Source organism: Sardina pilchardus, chromosome 7 (assembly GCF_963854185.1).
Source record: "Sardina pilchardus chromosome 7, fSarPil1.1, whole genome shotgun sequence".
NCBI classification, from domain to species: domain Eukaryota; kingdom Metazoa; phylum Chordata; class Actinopteri; order Clupeiformes; family Clupeidae; genus Sardina; species Sardina pilchardus.
The window spans coordinates 24,921,288-24,947,054 of record NC_085000.1 but is presented as its reverse complement, the minus strand read 5'-3'; the positions used below and the strand labels follow the sequence as shown (position 1 = coordinate 24,947,054).

Below are 25,767 nucleotides of genomic sequence, written 5' to 3'. Positions count from 1 at the left end.
TGAAATGCAATCGGTGTGAAAGATAATTGGTATAACATCTTAGTAGCTACAAAAGTGAAACATTCCGTGATACAGGCTTCTTTGACCAACTTAATCAGATTTCGTCTCACAATTTTATTGCACGTTGTCGCAAAAACCGCTCCTCCAGACATCGCCAGGGTGGGAAATTGACAGCAGGAGATGATGACGTCTTCGGTCGCTGGATCAATGCGGAGACAAAAACCCTCTTCACTGGACAAAAACTTCAACCATCAAGGCTGCACCGGAATGCCGACGGCTGGAAAAGGAACTTTACTCAAGTGTAAATAACTTCGAAGTCGATTGAATTTAATCTGCCGAGACTCAAAGGGTCGTTCTGAAACAAGTATGGATTTATCTAACAAAGTTACATTATCGTGTGTGCAAGTTAGCTAGCTAACATCTAGTTGGCTAGGCGGCTAGCTTTTTGGCCAGTTACCACACAGATTTTTTTGCGGAACAGTTTGTCTAAACTGTTATCCATTTGAGAACAAAGTAAGCGGTGGAGAGACACTGGCGTGTTTTTGTCCGTGAAATTTTCTAGGTATTAACGACCCGTTTTTTGGAAATATATTCTACCAGTTGCGCGATATCTAATATCAACACTTTAGTAAGGATAGTCAAACGATACTGATGTGCCGTAGACAGAAACAAGTTGCTGGATGACTGGATGAATGAGGTATGTTAATGTACATTTTAGGGTATGTGGGGAAGCTTGACTTTATGATGTTTTTACTATGGAGTACTTTGATATCACTCTAGTTTGTGCTGGTTGGTCTTCTTTCATCACTGCTATACATTTTTATGTAATCTACAAGCTTCTTCATGTATCGATGTTAGTGTCTAATGCCAGAACATTGGTTTCCTAGACCTAGAGGGTCACGATTACATCCATAGGTATGTCGTCTATGATTACATCAGGTCTAGTGTGTCTGTCCTTTTCTTTTATTAGTATATTATTATGACATGATTAAAAAAAAAAAAAAAAAAAACAATGACATCGCCACTTTCCCAGAAAGTCTCTTAACGTTATCCCCACTCTTTCACCAGTTTCACCACCCCACCCATGGGCATGTTCTGTCATGCAGTCACCGGAGCGAGTGTCTCATGTAATTTAAAAGGTGCTATTAGGGTTTTATTTATGTGATCGTGGGGTGTCATTTAGGGGTTTCTGTAATCCCTACTGTCTGGTTTATGCTGCCAAAATTCTTGGGGGAAAAGTTTATGATCTTGCATGAGGTGGGATAATTAGCCTACTCTGAGGTGACAAGGCCATGTTACCGTGAGTCACCTGAGGATGGGGGGGCCTGGGAAGGAGTATGCTCAGATTGGCAGCTGCAGGGGAAACAGATGGGAGACCAGTGTTTAGAAGTGAATGTGTACAGCCCAGGTTAGTTTGACAGGAGGAGGACTCCGTGTAATCAACCTGATGTACTGGTTAATGGTTGGATATGGGCCTACGCTGTATTTCTTTTGTTTCAAAATGACCATGTGAACGCATTTAGGCTTTATGAGATTCCAGCAGTTAAGGATTGGAATGTGGCATTTTTACTCTTCAAATGCCCCTAACCATCATTATGGTCATTCTGCTGATCTGGTCTTCCTGAGAATCAGGAAACACGGCCCTGGCTTTCCTGCAACACACACACACACACACGCACGCACGCACGCACGCACGCAGGCACACACACACACACACACACACACACACACACGCACACGCACATACACACAGGCGCTCAGACACAGACACAGACAGGCATTCACCTAGATACAGACACTGTGTAAGTTCACACAGGCTCGCAAATGTTCAGTGAAATCGAAACACGCAGAGCGTTTGCTTAGTCGAATGCAAAGTGTCATATAGACATTGCATGTGTACAGAAATGCATTCTCACTTGTCTGTCCTGGCTCACCGATAAAACAAGTGGGTCATTTGGAGTGTGGGTCCGTACGGGATGAGTCCTGGCTCAGATGGAGAGGGATTCCATCATACGTCTGAGATGTAGGTCAGACCGAACAAAGGCATCATTCGCTAGTCTGACTGACCGAGTGTTTTGGATCAGATTCATTCATTAGCCCCTACCCCCTTTTGCATCCTCTGTCACCCTCAAACACTAACCCCCCCCCCCCCCCCCCCCCGGCCACTCCTCAAATGGGCTGTTTTGGAATGCGACACACAGAATTATTACCATCACTGCCAGTGGAAGCACAGTAGTGAGGAATTTCACGACGTCTCTCTTATAAACGGTTTCAGCTCTCTCTCATCGTAACGGTGCGCAACGTGTCCAACATACTTTGGCCCGGGTCCGCAGCCCACTGTAGCCTATAACTTCCAGACGCTTGCAACAGCAACCAGCTGGCATGGGAACTACTGGCCCGAAGACCCCATTTTTTGTCTGTTTGTCTAGCATTCTGTGGCTTTCTAAGACATAACAGCAGAGGCGGACTTCCCGGTTCCAGTGGGTAAAAGTCTTGCCATGTATTCTTTCTGCCTGTGCACTTAACACAGGTGATATCACTAATTATCTGATCTACCTGGCTGCTACTTGGCAGGACTTTTACTTTCTGAAACCGGGATGTCCGCCTCAGCAGTGGTTGGCCGACTTCTTAGCTGTATCAGAGTAAACGCCTTATCAGAGTTATACAGCCTAGGACCTCTGCATTTTACAAATAACCCCAAGAACAATGGAAAAGTGTAAAAATGTTTGGGCACATTATTTTATGTATGAAATATTAATTTGAGGTCTTGGGAGATGAATGAATTAACCTTGTGCTCCTTACCCAGAGCAGTGAGAGTGCAAGAGACCATAGCTGATCTGGTCCCCTAACTCTGATCACCAGTTCATGTTTCACCCATTTTTATGTAGAGTGGTTAATCCTACATTGAGGCCATGCCCTCTTGGCAATGCATGATATAGGGTGCCTATTCAACCATCAAGGGTATTTAAATTCCTGCATGTATTTGCATTGTGTACTTTCATCTGGGTGAGTGCTGCACAGGGTTTACGTGTTAAAACGATTCCCTCCTCTCCTAAATGGGATCCAAATTGAATGCAAAAAGGGGGGGGGGGGAAGAACTCTAGATTCCCGTTCCTTTCGTGTTTGTGTGAAAGAGCCCTTTGAGTGGAGGGAAATGAGATTACGTTACGGCCGAGGCAGTTTAATGCGTCGTGGCATTTGTGACGGGCCAGATGTACTCCAGAGAAGGATAAATCCTGCCGGAGAGATGTTCTTCGGGTGAGACTGGACACCCTCGTAACAAAGGGCTGGCACTTTGTTCTTGCTCCGCGTTCCTCTCTTCCTCCGGGTTATTTTTGTCCGTTGACCTTGAGAGGGACCATCCTCCCGCGTTTCCTCCCTTTATGTCTGTCCGTCAGGGTTGCAACCCCTGTATCGTTCGCTGCCTGTTGAGTGGGTCGTTTTGAACCTCATTACATTTTATAATTGTTGTTTTTGTCAGAGGCTCAGAGCAGCTGTATGTCTGTGAGTAACTTGATGTGATGATTGTGTTTGGCCCTTACAGTGAGTAAGACTTGGGAAAACCCCATGATTTCTGTTTGTCTCTAACCTTAACAGGATTCACCGGTGAAAGAAGAAGAAGATAGCGTTACTCGTGGAAGGGGGAAGTCGAAACCACCTAAAAGCGGAAAGAGGCTCTTTTCGAAACCTCCCCGCAATCATCGCACAACCTGTTGGGTGTCTTCACTCTGGACAGACCTCACAAGAGGACGGACTTCCAGCCCCCTTCCACACTGATCCAGGACTTCCACAGACGGAGGGAAGTGGTCAGGATGTTTCCCCCAGGGATGGTTGCGCTTTGAGGCACAACGTGCTTCTGTGGGTCCCTCGCCATGCTGACCCTGGGGATGGAGCATGGACACGGAGGTAGGAGAGGGGTGGGAGGAGAGAGCAGGGGCACCACTGCTGGTAAGGGGGCTGCCACTGCTGGCTCGCCCTGGCAAACCCCGGCATCGGGGCGACCTCTCCCGCGGGGAACGCCCCTCAACATCCGGCAGAAGATCTCGCAGTGGGAGGGGCTCAGCCAGGCAGAGGAGAGCCCATCGGTCGGGGTGAAAGGTCGGGGGCGAGGAGGAGGAGGAGGAGGAGGAGCAGGAGGAGCAGTGTTGAGGCGGGAGCTGTCCGGTGACTCTCTGGGAAATGGTTTTACCACCAACAACCACCAGGTCGGCGAGCCACCCCGTGGCAAAGCCAGCCTGGCCAAAGCCAAGAGCCTGGGCTTAGACTTCAGGGAAGACGCCACGCCTGTCCGTGGTTCTGCAGTCGGGCGCAAGAGTGAGACCCAGCACAGCCGCAGCCCTGACCGCCGCAGCCCTGACCGCCGCAGCCCTGATCGCAGCAGCCCTGACCGCCGCAGCCCTGACCGCAGCCATGCGTGTCTGAGCAAAACCATCAGCTGCACTCCTGCACTTACTCCAGCACCAGCCTTTGCACTCAAGGCTTCCCCAGTCTGGCGCCCGGTCGCAGAAGCCTCATCAACCAACGGGGGGAGGAAACCGGGAACGGCCACCCCAGACCGCGACCTCTCACCTCTACCTCCGCTGGCGGACACCCCCGAGGACAGCCTGCCTCCCGGAAACTTCTACACCTCGAGGGGCTTCTGGAAGCAACTGGAGGCCAGCGACTCGCTGTGGGACAGACCGAGAGATGGCCCGGCCGCTGGCACGGCTGGCCTCTCGAGGAACTTCCCGTTTGCCGACGACAGCCCGGCTCCACCCAAACCGCAGCGCACGTTCCAGTACAGGGGTACCGGCAGCGCTCCGGGGAGCTGGGGCCCGTGGGAGAACCAGGCCATGTCTCCCACAAGAACTAGAACCAGAACCAAACCCTCAGGGCCCCCCTCCTGCCCACCTCCTCCATGTCCTGTTAGCCAAGGCAATGGCTTTTCAAGACACAGGAAAAACAGGTGAGAACTCAATCAATCAATCAATCAATCAATCAATCACTCAGGCCTACTCATTCGATATTTGAGTCGGTCTTTCATTCTGTCGTTCTATGTCTTTTTCTGTTATTGCCACTCTCACATGGTAGGATGTTGATTCCACTTCTCTTACCCTGGTTTTGTTTTAATGATGGTACCAAAGTTTGACTTCAAAATGACTGTGTAAATTATCTGGATTTCAAAGCAAATACGCACTCCGAGCAGGACGTCTCTTTCAGACGGACAAGCTCTCACAGAGAGTGGAACTATTCATGTTTGGTGCCAAGAAGTCTGGAATAATGAAATCTATTTTAACACAATTAGAGCTGTACACAGTCAAGCAGCTTACCGTCTCCCTCTCTCTCTCTCTGCCCAGTGTTCCGTGCGTGACACACGGCTTCTCCTTAGCCTCTCAACACCACATGGGCTATTCCATTCCAGCTCAAGCAATTTGTGTAAATTTCCACTCTCTGTAAATTGTGTAAATTAAGGATGATTTGAGGTGGGAACCCCCGGGTCGAGTTGACATGGAACGACCCGCGCGTTGTTTGGTTTTGACTCCTTACTGGCGAGCACATGGTCGGTGAACTTAACCAGTCACGCCTGCGTGGCTCATACCGTACACGCCGCAGCTGAGCAGAGTCCACACATCAACAGATCCTCTATCTCAGCAACAGCTCTGTTGTATAACCCTGGCTGCTGCATAGCGTTGTCCTCGTTTCCCCAAGGCTCTATTATCTGTGTGCGGAGCCTACCCCTGACACATTGCGGGCAGAGTCCAGTCCACACGGTGTGTGGGGTTCTTCGTTGACAGCATGTAGAGAGAGAGGGAGAGAGGGAGAGAGGGAGAGAGGGAGAGAGAGAGAGAGGGAGAGAGAGAGAGAGGTGTTGAGGAGGGGATGACTAAGTGCGGGGAAGCGCCGTGCTGCTGGCCGGGATCCAGCTCTGATGTCAGGCCGTCTTTGGCAGCGGCGCGGCCCATTGTCTGGACGTGGCCTACTTATCTCACAGCCAAAGGTCTTCGGGTCACATTTGGCCACTTTTACACAAACAGAACAACAGAGTGTGTTTACACACACACACACAAACACACACACACACACACACACACACATTCACACACTCTCACTCTCACACACTATACACACCCTATCTTTGTTTGTATTTCCGGAATGTGGTAGATTTGGGAACTTGTTCCTTATTAGCATTCACGCTCACAACTCCCACTGTGCTGCCAACATAGAGATCAAAGATGGATATTTCGTATTATATATATATATATTTTTATCACAGACTAACTTTCCCGTCTTCGGTTATCTCCGCGTTCTTTCCCTGGCTCGCTCACAAAGTCTACGTGCGGTGGAACAGTGCACGCTTAAACAATACCGGCACAAGCAAACACAATCCCCAGTGCATGCGAGCCCTCTTGGAGCATCAGATATGAGCCCCCCGTCTCTCTCTGCGCAGGAAGTCGTTTGAGTTTGAGGATGTGGCGCGACTGGCAGCCCAGCAGGGCCTGGTGGGGAACGGCTCCCGCCGCTCCGGCCTGTACCACGCCCTGTCTGAGGACAGCATCTACGAGGACATCATCTGTGAGTCGTTCAAATGCCACCCAGCTGCTCCTTAACACCAAAATGTGTACAGTATGTGTTTACGTGTGGCTGTGTGTGTGTGTGTGTTTGTTTACCTTAGAATTTTCCTTGGGCTACTCTGCATGATTGTGCCATGTGTGTGTGTGTGTGTGTGTGTGTGTGTGTGTGTATGGAGAGGGTGGGGAGGAGGGCTGCTGTGATTTTCTGTGTATTGTGTGTGTTTTGGGTAAACACTGCGCAAAGTTAGCCTGCTCTACAGATCTAATTTTAGCCCCTCTATAAAAGCTCATGACAATGGCCTAATAGCTTTCCCTCCATCCCCATTGTGTGTCCTGTCGTGGGCTCCGCAGCGGAAGCGTCCAGGGAGAATCCTTACGAGGACGTCAAGTTGTCCCCCATGTGCCTTCCCATCGGCCGCCCTCGGCCCTGGACCATGGCCCAGAGACAGAGGCTCCCACAAACTCCAAAGGTGGGTCCCTCTTCCAGTCCTATTCACGCAACCAAACAGACAGCGCTGTCTATAAACATCGAGTGTTATATTTGGCTTCTTAACAACTTTGCGTCCGGGTCTCTGCTATGCGAATCCGCTTACAGCCGGAGGCTATTCATTGTCTGTAGACGACAGTGAATTCGAGGGAACTTGTGGAAAGCAATGAGAAAAGGGCAAAGAATGGTGTGTTTGGCAGACAGACACGCACTATTCTGGCTGATCGAAGCACGTAGGGGTGAAAAAGCTGTTGCGGATTGAGTCATGAGTCACCAGGGAGGGGTGTAACTTCATGATGCTGAAACACAGAGTGGTTTTGGAACTGCACTCACATGTTTCTTTGCATGCAAGAGTCTGTGAGAAAAAAACGAATAACTATATGTTAAGCAAATAGTTAATGTTGATGTCACCCTAACAGGCTCCACCACATAGGCTAGTCTAGTTCAGGTCTTCAATGTTTTTCTGGCCAAAGACCATTGATTGATAGCTTATGTTGATTATTATGCTCGACCAATAATGTTGGGTGGCTAGTAGTGTTGAGTATAAAACTTGTTTTTGATCGAGTAGATGTTCTCTGTTTGGAAGTCAGAGATTTGGAAGCCATTGTTTTTGTTGATGCAGTGTAGATGTGAGGTAGGCATGGTTGACCACTGTTTCCTCTTTTTGTGGTGGGAGGTATCTGGCTCTCTGCTCTACTGTGTGTGTGTGTGTGTGTGTGTGTGTGTGTGTGTGTGTGTGTGTGTGTGTGTGTGTGTGTGTGTGTGTGTGTGTGTGTGTGTGTGTGTGTGTGTGTGTGTGTGTGTGTGTGTGTGTGTGTGTGTGTGTGTGTGTGTGTGTGTGTGTGTGTGTGTGTGTGTGTGTGTGTGTGCGCGTGTATGCGCGTGCGTGTGTGTGTGTACACATGCATGCTGTGTAGGGCTGCAGCTATCGATTCGTTTTGGAATCAAGTATTCTAGCGAGTAATTGGATAAAAAAATAATTTTGCATTATTAAGTGCAATATATCAATATGCACAACAAATGTTATGCTGTAAACTAGACTCAGCCCTAGTAAATAAAATTAATACCGGTATATCTGTTTTATGTAGATATGTGCATCTGCAGCATTTGCCATTACTACCAGAGATGAAAATAAAATAATAATTCAAAGTAAATTGCCGTTATACTGCAGTACAGAGCAGTAGTATTTTCACGTCCAAAATACGGCATATCTGCTGTAAAGTACAATAGGTTACTATGCAGTACAATGCCAATTTTTCCTGTCCAAAATACTGCATCTCCTGCATAAGAACTGCACATATTTGGTAAGTTAATTTTTTGGGGGGGCTAAATGATTATGCCTGGGATAGGCCTAGTTGGTGAGGTAGCCTAATCTTGTGTGTGTGTGCATGTGTGCGCGTGAAAGAGAGGGAGAGAGAGGGAGACGAGCTGAGTGTGTGATGAGTTTTTTGGTGTATTGCTTACTTGGAATTTTACATGAATTTGTTTACTACTTAAAGTTTCCACAACTTAACAACATATCGACTCATGAGTCATGACCTAGGGCTACAGCCATGACAAAAAAAGCCTCTAGGCAGAGAATTTGCCCCGACCATTTTTTTGTAATCAAATTATTCGGGTTACTCGAGTAATCGCTTCAGCCCTAATTCTGTGTGTGGTTTTATGGCTGACTGTGTCTGCCAGTGTATGCTCATGTTTGAACATGTGCTCGTGTTTGTGAATATCTGTGTGCTTGGTTTCTCGTGTGTATGTTTGCTGTACTGTGTGTGTGAGAGAGAGAAATACTAACTCACTTGAGTTCATCCACATGTCTGTGTTTCTCTGCATGTGCAGCTCCCCCCCAAGCCTCTGACGCTGCGAGCGTTTGCGGAGAAGACTGAGAAGGGGCTGTCCAGAGGGCCCCCCGCCACAGCGACCCCTCGACCTGCTGGACCCAAGCGCAGCGCGGGGAGTCGGCTCTGCAGGCTGCCGCAGGTACCCGTAACTTCCCGACTATTAGCCGCGGCTTATACATTGATTTAGCTAAATTTCTTCCGCTATGAGGTTAATACAGGGAGGCAGTTAATATGGTGTTAATATGGTTTTGTTTCTTTCAACTTACATAAAACACTGTCCTGCGGCTTATACACAATGCGGCTTATATGCGGGAAATTACTGTAGACATGCTGACGGACGGATCTCAATGTACATGAAAAGAGTTCAGTACATGTTTACAGAAAAATGAACCTGTCGGGCCTCTTTTTGATTACTCTCCTGAGAGAACCGTTGAGTGTTGTTCTTAGATTTCTGAGAGCATGATGATGAGTAATTTCAGGTGAAAAGAATATTCCTTTGAAGTCATATATGTATGTTCTTCTTGGAAGTGTTTATGGTCGCATTTCATGTGTTTGATTCTGCCAACCATGTGATGGGTGATGGGTGCTGGGTCATGAGTAGGTGTGGGTGCTATCTGCATTCACATTGGTTCATTTAGTGTGGGTGTGCATGGTAAGTAGTGAGTTTGTCTCTTACTGTAAGTGTGTCAGAAGGATGTCTACGCAAGAGGGACCGAAATAGAAGGAAAGAGACGTACTCATTGCTGAGGGCTCGAAAAGAGGAAGAGATGAGGGGAGAAGAAAGGAGGGAGCGAGGGAGAGAGAGAGAGAAAGACAGCACCAGCCAATCATTCCCCTCAGCCTGAGTGAGTGAGTGGGTGGGTTGGGTAGAGGAGACGTTGTTTGGGATAAGTTTGCGCAAGCGTGGACTGAGTTCTGGGTCAGGGCTGGCTGACGAGTCTTTATCACCACACTAGCCTAGGCGCACACCACAGCGCTGTCATATAGCATAACAGACCAGCACTGACCTCTCAGTAATTGTGCTGCTGCGTGTGTCTCTGCCTGTGCCTACTTGCCCGACTGAGCCATGAGTCTGGTCACAACCCCTGGCCAGTGGACCGGGGGGCCCCTGGGTACCCCCGTGGGCATTCTCCACCGCCAGGCTGACATGGGCACTAGTGTGTGTGTGCGCTACCGAGGTGGGAGGCAGGTGCTTGCACACAGCAGAACGATTGAGCTGGGCCACATCTCTCTGGGCAAGAGGAAGCCGCTGGAGGTGAGTGGGACAGAAACGGAACTTCAGACGGGACCCTCTCCGTCTCGTGTCGTGTCGTGTGGAGTCATGTCCATAAGTGCCGTGTGTAGTCCTGTTCATAAGTGTTGCGTTAGGATATGTCGCCCTGCCGTAATGAAAGGTTGTGTTTGTGTGGGGTGGGACGTTAGTGTTGGGGTCATGGGGATGCTTTAGAAACAGATGTGTTGGCTATATTGATGGTATTGACAAGGGACAGACTGAGATAATTAGTGATTTCTGTTTTCAGAATGCTTTATCTGCCTTAGAAACATCTAAGGTTGTCATGGATTAGCTTTTTGAATTGAACAGGTTTATGTTCATGGTTTATGTAAGTGTTTGACTTATGTTGCTTGTATTAACTGATGTATTATTTCATTTTAAACTTGTGTTGCCTACAATCTTGTTTTCTTTTCAAAATGGAGCTTTTTGTATCACAAGGGTTTGAGATTTTGAGTGGGAAGATGGTAATTGTTTTGGTTGACTAATCAGCTAGTCACTCAACGCGATGTGGTTATACCCTTGTTTTCCATGGTGATTAAGCTTGATCATTTTTCCACAGTTGACAATACAACAGCATCATCCCTTTGGTAGCCATCTTTATTTTGTTATTTTTATTTTTGTATCAGCGGTATTAGGCTAGATAACACATTAACTGTGTTTATTGTTTTATAGAAAATAAACATTAACTAATGATGCTGACTACATCTATTGTACTGCTTGTTTGATTGTTGTGTTTACTGGTCAGTGTGGCTACACATTTTAAAATCCATGTTGATTGTAGGAAAGGTGTTGAACACTGAGATGACATCCTCCATAACTGTCATTATGTCTTTTTTTCCGCATTTTAAATTCAGCATGACTTTAGTATCCCTACTCAAGCATCCTAATAACACAGTGGCAGATGTACTGTAGCCTGTGGGGAGTCATGCGAGGAGGACATGAGTGTGAAGGAGAGGTGTTATCAGGCGAGGGGCAGAGCAGCGGCCGGTTTCCGCTGGGAAGTGGGGGTTTGTCTTGTCTGAGGCGCGCCGCACCACACCGCGCCGAGCCGCACCGAGGGCCTCCAGAGGAGGGGATGCCTGAGCCCTGTGGCTATGACAGGCAGAGTTGTGCTGTCTCATTTCCCCCTCCCTCACCGGCCTAGCCTAGTTGACGTACATGTTTTCATCCCTCTAGAGTCATACAACTGGGTTGGCAGATTTGCTGTTGTGTTGTTCATATAGTCTTCTCAGTGCTTTCATGGAAGAGTTGTTCTTGATGTGCTGCCATTTTCTTTGTTTTTAGTACGTGCTGAAAGTCCATGAGATCTTCCAGACCAAGAGAGGCTGGAAGAGAGTGAAGAGCCAAGGAGGAACAGCCAGAGGTACGACACCAGCCCTCATCCCGACGCCATTAAAAACCGACCCGCATCTCAACCCATTACATTTCTTAAGCACTAGGAATTTAACATCTCGCCTGTGTATATTTGAAACTTTGGGTTAGCCTTGCTTCAAGCTGCTATTTCAAATTAAATCGTATAAATGGATGGTTTTAACGTTAAGGCTGTACAACACAAATAGGTGCTATTGTTTTGGATAATAGCCGAGTGAGTGAATGTAAAATGTTCTCTGTCTGACTAGATGAGGCTAGTGGAACGGAGAGTGACCCAGATGACGGCAGTAAAGGTCAGTCACCCTGACTTCAGTCATAAGTGCCTTTTGCTAAGGCCTCTTGTGGGTGGTTAATCATTGCTTTGACTGGCATTTGCCCTTGCTTGCTTCATGAATCACCGTGAAATGTATGGTACCAAGTAGACTTGGTATATCGTACAGAAAGCCACAGATATGAAATAAATGTCTTGCTTTGTTCAGGTATTCTTTTCATGTATGGTTAGCTGTTATAGAATCAGATAATGAAAAAATGAAGCTGCAGAATTTATTAGAGATTATGTGAAATGTCAAGCTCATTTCAAGATGCCCTCAAGAAGATAAACTTTTGGCTTCAGATGTTATACGTTAAATGTGCAGATGGCCTTTCTTAACATACCTCCATACTGTACATACGTGAAATACTGTAATGAAGGTTGTTGTGATTTTCTTAACACAAATACGCACACACATTAATCCCAGTTACTGTTTCATGTTGGAGGATATTTTACACCATAATGCCAATGGATTTGTTTAATTTTACAATGATGTAAATTGGCCTTGTCTGTCAGATGGCTCAAGACTGGTTTATGTCCAGTCCACGCTGAGGCGAAGGCCTGGCTATCGCACCTTGGAGAAGGACCTCATTCAGCTACAGCAACAGCAGCTCTTTCAGCTATTTGTGGTTGTGTCACTGAGAAAAGGTTCCCCTGGAAACACGTACACCCCAGTGATCACTCAGCAGTTCCCTACCAAGGTAGAGTGGTCAATAAGTTGCTTTTGTGTTTTGTATCGTGGCCTGTTGCATGGCTTACTTTGTGATACAGTGTGATATCTGTTCTGCTCTTCTGTAGCGTTGTAGAGTGTTGTATTTATATACATACATATATATTATAAGGTAGTTTTCATATCCTGTGATGCGTTGTTATGATTGTGTACATTTTTGTTACCACCCAGAAGTTTGAATTATTACCTCTGCCAAGGAGGTTATGTTTTCACCTTTATCTTTTTATTGCTTGGGTGGTTCATTTGTCAGCATGATTACGCATAAACCTCTAGAGATGGCACCCTGGCTATTGCAATCTAGCAGTAACCTTGCTTACAAACCAACTAACTCACTAGCCTGTCAACCAACAAAGACAGGGATATTAGGCCTTAGTGGAGACCTGCTGTCTACTGAGTGCTTTTATAGTTTAGACCGTGATGGAGAAGTCCACTACATGACTAATTCAATATATTGTGTGCAGTTTGAAAAGTCATCCCGATTGTCCCGGGAAGCAGAGGACCGCTTGAAGGTTATCCCCCTGTTCTGCTTTCCGGACTCACAGGACTGGAAACCATCAGCCGACATGAGCAGGTGAGGGTCAGTGACCCTCCTGGGTTTAAGTGACCAGAAGACTGCTAGCCTTTCCTCTGAGTATGGGCCAACATTAATACGTCATGTTATTCAGTGAAATTGTTTACATGGTGCTAGCTCCTCACTTTTGGTCATGACCAGTTCCCTATGAACATCTGCCTTGCAGAATGGTGGTTCGCTTTTTGAAAGATTATATTTCCCTTTTTTGCAGTGACACCTTCTCTTTTGTGCTCACGGGGGAAGATGGTAGTCGCTGGTTCGGGTACTGTCGCAAGATCCTCGTAAGTCTCTGCACTTTATTTGGTGTGCAAACACTGTATGCGTTTAAACTTGTGCAAACTCACTGTGTGTTTGCATAAGTGTAATGTAATGTCAGAGTGGGTAAGTGACTGTCTGTGTGTGTGTGACGTGCCTGCGTGCCTGCCTGCCTGCCTGCGTGTGTTTTGTGATGGCACACTCATGAGTATCTTGATGACCGGAGTGAGTAAGTTATGACAGATGAAGTCTACATTACGTCTGCATCAGGATTTTCACACTGAAATCCCCCATTAGTCATGGAGAGTCAGACACCACCTCCTCCTCCTCCTCCTGTTCATCCTTTTCACTTTCTCTTCACTGGCATGCAATATGCAGCAGACCGTATAAGCTCTTCATTTTAAAGACAGTTTACTGCTAAAGAAATCCTGTGGACACTTTATCCCATGTCAAATCTCTATCCACATGTATTTCCATTGACTTGTAGTCATAACATTGTGAAATAAGTTATCTGGCGATGTTCTTGTCTTTACAGTGTTTTGACGCAAGTCTATACCTATGCTACTACTGTGGCGAGTCATGGAGCCTTCACCATGCCCGCCCATTCTGAAAGCCTCTCGCTAATTTTCTGTACCCAATTGGTTGCTGAATCTTCTCCCCTCCTCCACATGTTTCCTGTGTATGTGCGAGAGAATGTCATTGGCTGTGGATAATTCAATATGATCACCATACCATCTGGCTTGCCATTAATTTTTTTAAAACAAGCGGAGTAAAAGCCACATTGGTAAGAGTGCTAGTCTCATCTCGTGTTTGTGTCCTCAGCCCATCGGGAAGGGGAAGAGGCTGCCGGAGGTCCACTGTATGGTCAGCAGACTTGGCTGCTTCAACCTCTTTGCCAAGGTAAGAGACTTGACTTGGCCATGTGCAGAGCTCTGCGTGCCAAACGGAAACTCCATTGGCCATCAAGAGCCAATCCCCTGTGTGCAAATTAGCTACCCATAAATCACCACTGGCCTGCCGAAGTGGTCTAGTAATCGCAGTGTCACTATGCAGACAAATCCTGAGGAACTAGGAAGCAGTGCTTTCCTAAGTTTGCCCCTGCATGTCACCAGCTCAATTATACATTGCTTTTGTTGTTGTTCCTCATAGCTGTTTGATGCATCAATTTGCTTAGAATTAGGGCTGTCACTTTAGACACAAGTGGATACTATCTTTGGATTTCATCTTACGTTTCCAGCATGTTGCTTACAGAACCAAAGCCAAAGGACAGTTTTACTTTGAAGTACAGGAAACCCAGGATAACCGTATGTGCTGGGTGTGAATATATAAAACAGCCACCCGAAGTGTCCTGCTGCTGACCAGAGACTGTGGGTCTCCCCTCTTCTCATCCCCACAGATCCTGGTAGAGGTGGAGAGGAGGAGGGAGATCTCTCCCGCCCTGGTCAACCCTTTCATGCGCAGCGTCATGGAGGCTCCCTTTCCTGCCCCGGGCCGCACCATCACGGTCAAGAGCTTCCTGCCCGGCTCAGGGAACGAGGTGCCACCGCTCTTGTCTTGTCTTCTCTTCTCTTCTCCTATCATCAGCATGAGCAACGAGTCTGTTTGTAGACGCTGCCAACTAGTTGGAAGAGCCTTACATTTAAAAGAAAGACAAAGGAAAATAAGAAAAACATTGTCAATATATCGGTAGGGGTATTGTATTTGGTATTGTAGCCTGGTTAGCCAAACTCATTCACAAGTGAATAGAGTTTGGTCACTAGCGACTGGGCGTCATTTACAACACTAGCATGGTAGCGGTCATGAACATACTGTAGCATTAACTTTGGTCGGTTGGATTTTTCAATCACATTGATTGGGGATTCCTGATGTCACTTCCTACTTCGCCTAACAATGTATGTGAGCCTACCTTTGCTCTAAATAAATGTGCATATTCTTCCGACTGCACATTTTTTATGTTTGCAGGCGTTGCTCCTATCGTTTACCATAGCCTCTTTCAGTTTCGAATCTATAGCATCATCTCCTCTCTCATTGCTGAATGGGCAGGTAGTCTGCCGATCTGAAGAAACGCTAGTGAACTATTGTGTTCAAGACTAGCATTTCCCTGAAAGGAGATCTAGTGGGCATGGCCAGGCTACTGCTATTGTACCATTCAGAACAATGCAATGTTCCCGCTTTTAATGTCACTCACCAACTTCCCTAACAACTTGAATACTGTCAGTCACTGGTTATGTGCACAATTTAAAAGTACCATAAATAAACCACATACCACAATTTAAGCACCATAATAATTCAATAATTATTTTATAATAATTTAATATACCACATACCACAATTTAAGTACCATACGGTAAATAACTTCTGAATGCTATTTGCATTCAGAAGTGCTATATCACGGTGGGTGAGCTGACCCTGTAACTTGTGCTGTGCTGTAGGTGCTGACCCTGTAACTTGTGCTGTGCTGTAGGTGCTGACCCTGTAACTTGTGCTGTGCTGTAGGTGCTGACCCTGTAACTTGTGCTGTGCTGTAGGTGCTGACCCTGTGACTTGTGCTGTGCTGTAGGTGCTGACCCTGTGACTTGTGCTGTGCTGTAGGTGCTGACCCTGTAACTTGTGCTGTGCTGTAGGTGCTGACCCTGTGACTTGTGCTGTGCTGTAGGTGCTGACCCTGTGACTTGTGCTGTGCTGTAGGTGCTGACCCTGTGACTTGTGCTGTGCTGTAGGTGCTGACCCTGTGTCGCCCGGTGGACTCCCGGCTGGAGCATGTGGACTTCGACAGCCTGCTGGAGTGTCTGAGCGTGAGCCACCTGCTCCAGGTGTTTGCCTCGCTGTTGCTGGAGAGACGTGTCATCTTCATCGCCGACAAACTCGGGTAGGAAAACGGCACACACACACACACTACAGCTGGTGATTATTCCATTAAGAAATTGCAGAGAGTGATCTGGAACAGTGATCAGTAAGGTGGAGATATATTTTTTTTGCTCCTGTTTTGAGATTTTTGGTATTCCCAGATTCGCTTTGTGTTGTTGACTCGTAGCTTTAGTTTTGTACTATACCCTATTAGTCTGTTTTCACCGTGTTGCCAATTAGACATTTAAATCTATCCAAGTGGCTCACTGTCAAAGTAAGAATGTTAATTATTGTTTAGAATATGGAAGCTGAACAATTTCTTTCAGGCTTGTGCGTGTAGTGAGATTAGGATGTGTGGCTGGACAGCAGAAAGGAACAGGGTGGTCTTTGTGCTTGGTACTGTGTTTACTGTCATATGCAGTGTGGCTGTAATTAAGACAGATGTTTGAGAGTAGCCCCCATCTCTACAGATGTGGCATTTTGAGGTTCTGCTCATAAATTGGAGTCATGCTGCATGTCATTGAAACACACAGGCAGAGGATTTCCAAAAATGCTTTGAGGGAAGAGGATGCCCTAATCAGGAATCTGCCATGGAATTCCATACATCACTCCATTTTCAAAAGAAGTAGAATTCTGTAAATATCATTAAAATGTTCTTTCTCTCTGTTCTCTTTTTTTCTTTCTTTCTTTCTTTCTTGCTCTCTCTGTCTGCCTACCTCTTGTCATCACCCTGGCAGCACGCTGTCTCGCTGTGCCCACTCGGCGTTGGCGCTGCTCTACCCGTTCACCTGGCAGCACACCTTTGTGCCCGTACTGCCCGCCAGCATGCTGGACATCAGCTGCTCTCCCACGCCCTTCCTCATGGGGGCGCTCTCCCCGTCCCTGCCCCAGGTGCTGGAGCTGCCCATTGAGGAGGTCAGACTTCAACCTCATCTCTCTTCTACTGCACTCCTGGTTGTGGGAAATGCTACAGCAACCAAATGAATGTAGCCCATGCCAAATCAATGCAATTGGATTAGCAGTTGTCATGGTGTCAGTAGGACTCGGTTCCAAAACAGTTTTTTAGAGACACCCCCCCTCCAACCTTGCAGGGCCACAAGAACTTGAGTTGGGTTGACTCATGCAAGCTGAGGTCAGAATTCAGCATTACCCTGGGGTCGTATTTGGAAGTGTTTTGTCATGTTTTTAATTCAGAGTGCCGCACCCATCTATTAAGGTGCCATCTGGTGGCCATTGTGTTTTTTTTATTATTACTATTTAATTAACTGAGAAAGCCCCTTGCTGAAATATAAGCATAATGTTACTTGATGTTTACATCAGTTGAAAGAAGTACTGTAGAGACCTCTCAAAAACTGAATGAGATGTTTGGCAATAAAGAGACAGTCCAAATGGCTTGGGCCTTCATCAGGTTGTAATGCCATTGTCTGAGTTTGCTCATGTAGTGACAAAGACAAATGGTGAAAGGTTTTAAAGTAATATAATGACTAGGCTCAGTAAACTAAAACCATGACGAAAACTGAATTCTGGACCCGAAACTTGATGCTGGTTTGACTCTTGCATAGAGCGACATTCCAATGGAAGGCGCGCTAATTACCTGGGCCAGACGTCTGAAGTTATCCACCCGTGAAATGAATCAGACATCTCACATATTCCCGTTTCTGCCTGCCTTCTAGGTGCTCATTGTGGATTTATGCGCTGACAAGTTCGTTCGCCAGGTATGTGAGCCGATCAGACTTTGGTGTGACTGTAATTCTGGGTGTGCATGATGTAGCTTGGGTGTTGCCACCACGTTGAGACCTGTTAGATCTGTTTATTTGCAGCCAGGTTTGCATAACGCTGAGGTAGAGAAGCTTTCTCTTGGACTTGTAAAGATGTCAGGGTTTACCTGTCGGGGCAGCAATGAGGCAGAACTGAAAGCTGGAACACTATATCTGTGGGAAATTACGCTAATGTATCAGAGTGGTTGGGCCAAGGCCACGCTCATTCCTTCATTCTAATTCATCAGTGGTTGTTTTAACCAGACCGCTTAAACCACAAGCTGCACAGTTATACACAGTCAGCTTTAAGCATACCTTCTTCTACTGAATGTATTTGCATTGTAAGCGTTTTAAGTACTGTAGGGATCTCAACCTCTGCCATCACGTTGAGATTAATAATGGCTGTCGTTTACCCAAATCCGTTGCCTGTCACAGCTGGGCGATGAGGACTGCATCTTACCCAGCAAGCTCCAGGCGGCTCTCCATGAAATCCTGGAGAACAGAGAACAGATCCTAACTCAGGACGACACAGACCGGAGCAGCGGTGAGTGCAGCAGTGCGCCCCCTTCTGGCGACTGCGTGGACATACTCATGTTTATGAAAGCCATGTCTTGATAGTTGACACAAAGGGCGGGTCTGTAAGGAGAGCAGAGTGGGTGACTTAGGGGTGGCTCACTGTCTTCAGGGTTATCTTTCTCTTTTTCTTGTCCTGGCTTGTGGGTTTTTTATTATCAAAACAGGTTTCACCGCACACCCCCAGAGACAAGAAAATGATTTGCCTGTCGACATTGCGAGTCTTGCCACAGCGTATGACGACATGTGGCCTTAACTCACTCACTCACTTACTCACTTACGCTTTCACACAGACACATTTACACACTCACACAGGCACACATTCATACACATACTATACGCACACTCATGCAGACACACACACACCCACTGTCACATGCCATGTAAAGCTTCTCTGAAAAGCAAGATCCTGTCTTATTGTATGAACTTTAAAGCGTTCATGTACCCAAGGTGCCTATTCATTATTGAACATAGCGATCGAGTTTCGACTCTTCTTGAGAGGCAGTTCTGAAGGTTTTGGATACAAAAGATCTCATAAAGACCCCAGATGCTTGGTCATTCATCTGTCACCAGATAATACATGGTGTCACCTTGTGTCAGCCAGCACAGGTGTTGTCCTGCCACACACCCTAAACAGCATGCTCCTGCAAGAGTTTGCCACCGTATGAAAGAAAACAACTATGTAGGCAGAAAGCCAGTTATTGTCAGAAACAAAAGTAAATGTCATGTCATAGCTTTCGCAACTCATTCTCTCCCACACGCTCTGTGTGTGTGTGTGTGTGTGTGTGTGTGTGTGTGTGTGTGTGTGTGTTTTCGTGTGTGTGTGTGTGTTTTCGTGTGTGTGTGTGTGTTTTCGTGTGTGTGTGTTTTCGTGTGTGTCTGTTTGTATTTGTGTGTGTTTGTGTGTAAAGGGGAGGAGTGTGATCTGAGCGCCCTCATCTCGGAGGCGTTTGTGCGCTTCTTCGTGGAGCTGGTCGGCCACTACCCCCTGCACATGGGCGAGGGAGGGCCAGGGGGCGCCAGAGAGCTGCAGAGGGACAGCTTCCGAAAGTCACACCCATCCCGCGGAGTCAGGCAGTTCCTGCAGCTCTTCATGGACACACAGATGTTTGCCGGCTTCATCCAGGACCGAGAGCTGCGCAAAGGAGGAGTCAAAGGTGAGAGGCTCATCATTAGTTTTTCATCGCTGTGGTTTTCTGAGAGGAGGGATGCACTAATCTATGGATACAGGATGTTAATTAGCGAGGTCTTCAGAAAGCCATTCTGAAATGAAGTGTAGTCTTTGGTGGATTACAGCGATAACAGTTACAGCGCTGGTGGCATTTGAGATGTTAATCCATATGCTTGCCAAATGTGGGCACAAATTTAATATATGGTGAGTCTCAGATGATAAAGCCTGTAGACATAGTTGTGTAAGAATTGGTTTTTGATGCCTTTCTTGTCCTTGAATTTCAAGGAACAGTCTCCACAGAAGGCCTAAATTCCATCTTCTCTTGCAATTACAATCCATTTCTTTTAGAATGCATATTTGTTGCAAGAATAATGCATTGATCACCATGTCACGTGCAAGAGAAGTCAAGAGAAGCGTCGAGCAGTGAATGAAGAGTTGCATGTACTAATGCATTTATGTCTTAAGACATGTTTCCAGACATTTTTTAATGCAACCTCAAGTGTGTAAGTTGTACTGATAAACATTCACAGGTGTTTCTCTTCTTCTTTAACAGGGCTCTTTGAAGTTAGGGCAGCCGAATACTTGGACTCCCAGCCTGAACCAGAACCCAGTGGAGTCAACAAATTCCTCAAGGGGCTCGGTAAGAAGCATCTTAAATCTCACACATACATAGCATCGAAAATGATGACGGAGAATTGCATTTGGTTGTTGACGTTGTTATGTGTGATCGTCTCGATGCAGGCAGCAAAATGAAATTTCTCCAAAAGAAGTGAGGACCAACCAGCAGGAGGTGTCATGGCTGTTTCCATGACAACAGACAAGAGTTCCATAGGAGTTCCTTTGAATGAAGAAAATAGTGCCTGAGACTGGAAGATTGCAGACTTTGGATGGTGGCACACTTTGGCATGACTGAGCTGGGCACAAGGCTACTCTAGAGTCCTGGAAGAAAAGAAAAGCACAAGAGTGGGAACAGATCAGGGCTCAACAGCTCCCAGGTTCCCATGGAGGAGAGGGGGAGAGAGATAATACATTAACTCCATGTAGGAGTCTCTGTGCAATTGGAATAAAACTGGAAGTGGATTTTATTTTTAAAAGGTGAGCAGTGTTGAGCAGTGTGTGGCTGTATGTAATTGTAAGGGTGGAAGCTCCCAGTAAGACCATGGTTTAATTAAAGAACTATTTATACCTCTTTCACTAACCTGCTCTGTTCATTTCTGTACATAAATTTCTATTTTGTAACTTTTAAGAATGTTTTTATATATAATATTGTAAAGGACTGGAAATAGGTGGACATGGTTCGTGTTTCAAAGTAAACCAATTTGAGAAGTTTTTTTTTATTATTTTTTATCTGTTTTCTTTCAAGGTATTTATTTATAATGGCTGACCTCAATTGGATTTCCAATTATGTAGTTGGGTGCATGTCACTTGTCATCAAGATATGTCATTAAACCCAAGTGTTTTGTCTAACAACATTTCAATGCAAAATGTGTACAGTTTTTAAGAAGTATGGTGTTGCCATTACCATTTGCTTGTAAATCTTTCCAAATAAATCAGCTAATGCAACACTACACAACTGGTTATTTGTTTAATTGTTTAACTTAATTATTATTGGCAAAAGGAAACATGCGCAGCAAAAGCACGCACATCCATCTGTGTCTTGTGGGCTCTATCTGTTGTTGACGGTGGTGGGTCTTGCTGTAACATTTCTACTCCGGTACAGTAGGGGGCAATCCAATGTTTGCTCACCCACAAATACCTTAGGTCAAGAAGCAATTGCGCATGCGTGATGCAAGATTTGGTTAGTGTTGAAAAATGGCAGGAACTTTTGCGGTGGCTGGAGAGGTCTTTGTAGACGCTTTACCTTATTTTGATCAGGGATACGATGGTGCAGGTATCAGAGAGGCGGTAAGTGTTGATCACATGTTTTGTCCCACTTCCATTTTCTTCGATAAATGAGCCATTAAGTCCCGAAAGAATCAACAAATATTTCCATGCGTCAGTTAGCATCCCTCTGAGCCTGATCTGTGCTAACGTTTGTTAACCTGCATTTGAGTACATACGTGCTGTTGCTATTTGAAGGTGTTTGCTGTTTGTGTCTGTTGTTGCGTGTCAGTGTTAATATTAGCGTTTACTTACTTATCTTCTAAAGCGTGTCAATGATATTTGTCTTACGTTCCGTAGCAAACTGTTAGCTTTCTTTGTATGTTTGTGGTTGATTTGTGTGGCAGAGAGAGCATGTTTATGCTTGACTCGAGTACCAAGCAGAGACTTTTTTTTAAGTACAGTGACCTAAATTAATTGGGCGATAGTGTTTACAGATTAAGTAACGTGCATCTTTCTGTTAATGGCAGGCTGCTGCCTTGGTGGAAGAGGAGACGAGAAGATACCGACCCACCAAAAACTACTTGAGTTATCTTCAAACTCCTGACTTTTCTGCTTTCGAAGTACGCTTTGTTAAATGCATGAACTCTACAATATGATGCAAATACCTGACTTTCTTATACCCATCACATCAATTCGAACTTTGTTAAATTAGTAAGTCGTTTGGGATGAAAAGGTGTCTGCTAAATGTAATGGAAATGCTTTGTTCTGCAGACGGAGATCATGCGCAATGAGTTTGAAAGACTTGGAGCTCGTCAGCCCATGGAACTACTAAGCATGAAAAGGTAACGCACATCGTAGTGTCAACAGAAAATATGCATTTAATTCAGGTTAATTCAGGTTAATTCTATGCAACATTGTTTTCAACGTGTTCTCTTTTATGTCTTTCATTTGGAAACGTTCAGATATGAACTTCCAGCCCCTTCATCTGGACAGAAGAATGACATTACTGCTTGGCAGGAATGTGTCAATAATTCCATGGCCCAGCTAGAGCATCAGGCTGTTCGTATTGAGAACCTTGATCTCATGGGACAGTATGGAACAAATGGCTGGAAGGCTTATAATGAGTAAGTGTCTTGCCATTGATCTATACCTCCCTTCTCTTGAAATAATAATTTCCTTAATATGTTTGTTACACCATTAACATTAGATGTAATCTAATTAATTTAGAATGCAACCTGGTTTGTCTCTGGATTCTTCCTTGAGCTGCGAAGGCCTGTTACATCTGTCATTGTCTTATTTTTCTCATTTACAGCAACCTGGCCTTTATGATTGAATCTGCTCAAAAGGAGTTGCAGAAATTAAGGTAAAAATGTAATTTTTCATATAATTGTTTCCCTGTCCAAGAGTGCCCAACATACTTTTTGACATACGCCTTATATACAGATCTACCCATCACCTGTTTTTAAAAATTGCCGGGGGTTTCTTTTATTTAATTTGTGGATATGTTTAGTACAGCTCAATACGTTTGTATTTCTAATCACCCCAGAAAACAGATACAGGATCTCAACTGGCAAAGGAAGAATGACCAGCTTGCTGGAGGAGCTAAACTCAGAGAACTGGAGTCAAAGTGAGTGTTTGTTATGACATTGTGAATGTATCCTTCCATTGCATACTGAAGGCTTTTCTGGCTTCTGCTCCTATATGCAATATTACTTGACGCCCAGAAATTATCCAGAATACACTGTTGCACTAGGTTAAATGGCACTGCCATTGAACATGCATTCTCACACTTTCCTGACCAAACTTGTCCAATGTAGCAACACTAAGTATGGGACTGACCATAGACCTCTGAAGTTCGCCTACAAAAAAGCCACCATCTTTGCCCAAATAAGGAGATCCGGTATCTTGAGATTTTTTCTATGGGAAAATAACATGGGGATTTTCAATTATCGCACCTGTTAAACTCTCGCGGGGATGATGACATTGGAAATGCAGATGTTTTTCACTACACAGTTTTGTCCACTGCCGTCTAGTGGATACTGTGATCTTCGGTAGGTGAAGACGGCACACTTTGATCTTTGCTACCCCAGAGCTAACTTACCATGCAACTTGCCATAGGCAGTTAGCTTCAATTAACTCCTGGATCTCCTTATATGGGCAAAGATGGCAGCTTTGGATCCTTTTTGTAGGCGAACTTCAGAGGTCTATGGGAGATGGGGCTTGGGATCAGTCAATTAACACCTGGATCTCCTTATTTGGGCAAAGATAGCAGCTTTAGGCCATGTTTGTTGGCGAACTTCAGAGCTCTGCTGGTGTCAATGGCCTCCTTGCCATATTGACCTACAGACCAAATTCAGATTTGCTAACAGGTTTGTCTGGGCTATCCCAGGGCAAGTGGGTTGAATTGTACACTCATTTTGCCCTTTGAATTGACTGTTAGACTTCATTATTATTTGATACCAACTGATTGTTTTTCACAAAATCCCTGCCAAATGATTAAATGTGTTGTCTTGATCACACAGTTGGGTGTCTTTGGTGAGCAAAAACTATGAGATCGAGCGGGCCATCGTGCAGCTGGAGAATGAGTTGGGGCAGCTTAAACAACAGCAGGGAGATGAAAACAAGGAGAACATTCGGCAGGATTACTAAACCATGCGGGGAGTATATGGAGGATCTAAAGACTCAAATATTCACTGGGACGGCCATCAGCAAACTCACACCTATTTAAGCACAGGAAGGACTAAGATGTACCTTTTGTAAAGGTCACTGAACTTGGCCAAGGTTTGCTTTTCATTCAGAACTTTTGTAAGGTATTCCTGTGCAAAATTAGTGCCCAGTCTACTAAACAGTTCTGTTGTCTACTGAAGACAGTGCTGATTATCCAGAGATTTCATGACACAAATATGAAGTTAATCTGTGGATGTAATGATTAACTGTAAATGTCAGACTGGTTTTGGTCTTTTACAAAAACATTATTTTTCCCTTGCTTACTTTCTTTTCTTTTAAGTATGTGTAATGGTTTAATTTTTTACATATTTGCAATAAAAGTGTAATACTAAATTGATCTGACTTGACCCTGACCTGTCTTTAATTTGACACATTGAGGCCCCACTATTTTATTTTAAAATCTGGTTAATTGTTATAGAGGATCTTCTCATTTAAAATGCTTTACTGTATACTCTATACTGCCTGTCGTTAACATGTCCTTATGGAAAGATTTATTGTGATATCACTGGAGAGGGATTTATTCAACCTTTATTTATTCTCGGAAGTTCATTGAGGTAGTGATCAAATTACGTGGGAGCCAGAGGGACTCCCTCCCATAGTGTGAGGACTGGCTCCCATGGAAGCAAAATTAAAAATCTGAGGGGGTCTCTGATATCTGAAGGTGTTTGCCATACAGTATGTGGTATTGTAATTTATGTTTGTTTTATTCATTTAAGAAAGGGACCAGGTACATTAATCAACATGGCCTTATAGAACATGTAAATACACCAGGTTTAGTCACTAATTTCCATCTGCAGTCCCTAAATTGAATCTTGTATAAAGAGAGAGCAGGCACACAGGAAACTGCATACTCTTGTTCTGATGCCCAAATTTTATTAAACAACGGCTTAGAAGCCTTTGTCAAGTTTTTCAAAATTGAATTTAGGAAAAGTTTTCCTAAATTGAATCTTAACATCTAAATTGAATCTAAACAACACTCAATGTCCATCCCTGTGTGGTCTCTTACCATTACAGATGTTAAATTAAAATAGGCTATAGGCTACAATGGGACGTAGACCGGAGCATGTCCTACGCTGAAGAACACAGCATGTGATGTTCGGAAAGAATACCCGGCACTGTTCATCACGAATTTAGACGCCATCTGTTTGATGTAACTTTGTGAACATCTTCTGATTCACTGGAAAAGTTCATGTCACATTGAAATGCTGAGAAATTGCACCGTTTAACGCTGAAATGGAACGCATTCCTAGTATTTATTTTGTCCAATAATAATCATTGAAGGCCTAACCACTTAATGCACGGTCCGCCACTGATGTGCGGCGTGTGGCAACTTTTTTTCTATGAGATAGAGACCCCCCCTTAAAGACAAAAATGGTAATTCGAGCACTGCATTGAGGGCTAGTCTTCATTTTCAGTGAAGCCAAGATAATAACAAATAAACATCAAAAGAAATAGTATATTAATAATTGTAGTAAAAAAAAATAT

General features: G+C 45.1%; 2 protein-coding genes across 4 annotated transcripts; both read left to right on the top strand.

Moving 5' to 3' along the window:
* The first annotated feature begins 214 nt into the window (after positions 1-214).
* dennd2c (DENN/MADD domain containing 2C) lies at positions 215-21,298 on the top strand. 3 transcript variants are annotated; one of them, XM_062541452.1, is made up of 19 exons: positions 215-364; positions 3,598-4,945; positions 6,428-6,552; positions 6,903-7,021; positions 8,872-9,012; positions 11,431-11,509; positions 11,766-11,810; positions 12,344-12,528; positions 13,019-13,128; positions 13,340-13,409; positions 14,206-14,283; positions 14,780-14,920; positions 16,104-16,252; positions 16,968-17,145; positions 17,904-17,945; positions 18,423-18,531; positions 19,472-19,717; positions 20,285-20,371; positions 20,473-21,298. In XM_062541452.1, exons 2-19 carry the CDS (start codon positions 3,873-3,875, stop codon positions 20,502-20,504), a joined length of 3,009 nt encoding a protein of 1,002 aa, XP_062397436.1. In that variant the 5' UTR covers positions 215-364; positions 3,598-3,872; the 3' UTR covers positions 20,505-21,298. The 3 variants fall into 3 exon arrangements, with proteins under 3 accessions (XP_062397436.1, XP_062397435.1, XP_062397437.1); XM_062541451.1 differs by having other exon boundaries at positions 215-697; XM_062541453.1 differs by lacking the exon at positions 215-364 and adding an exon at positions 1,117-1,139.
* A 216-nt stretch (positions 21,299-21,514) lies between these two features.
* On the top strand, positions 21,515-24,619 carry bcas2 (BCAS2 pre-mRNA processing factor). Its single transcript, XM_062541450.1, has 7 exons — positions 21,515-21,636; positions 22,083-22,175; positions 22,327-22,397; positions 22,518-22,679; positions 22,868-22,918; positions 23,102-23,182; positions 24,078-24,619. The coding sequence occupies exons 1-7, from the start codon at positions 21,544-21,546 to the stop codon at positions 24,202-24,204; spliced, it is 678 nt and encodes a 225-aa protein (XP_062397434.1). The 5' UTR covers positions 21,515-21,543; the 3' UTR covers positions 24,205-24,619.
* The last annotated feature ends 1,148 nt before the right edge of the window (positions 24,620-25,767 follow it).

Excerpts from the sequence above, each read along its gene's own strand:
- dennd2c (XM_062541452.1), top strand. The coding sequence starts at position 3,873 with ATGCTGACCCTGGGGATGGAGCATGGACACGGAGGTAGGAGAGGGGTG. Across the intron at positions 17,146-17,903 it reads TGGAGCTGCCCATTGAGGAG|GTGCTCATTGTGGATTTATG; the intron begins GTCAGACTTCAA and ends CCTGCCTTCTAG. Across the intron at positions 20,372-20,472 it reads CAAATTCCTCAAGGGGCTCG|GCAGCAAAATGAAATTTCTC; the intron begins GTAAGAAGCATC and ends GTCTCGATGCAG.
- bcas2 (XM_062541450.1), top strand. The coding sequence starts at position 21,544 with ATGGCAGGAACTTTTGCGGTGGCTGGAGAGGTCTTTGTAGACGCTTTA. Across the intron at positions 22,680-22,867 it reads GGCTGGAAGGCTTATAATGA|CAACCTGGCCTTTATGATTG; the intron begins GTAAGTGTCTTG and ends TCTCATTTACAG. Across the intron at positions 22,919-23,101 it reads AAGGAGTTGCAGAAATTAAG|AAAACAGATACAGGATCTCA; the intron begins GTAAAAATGTAA and ends TAATCACCCCAG.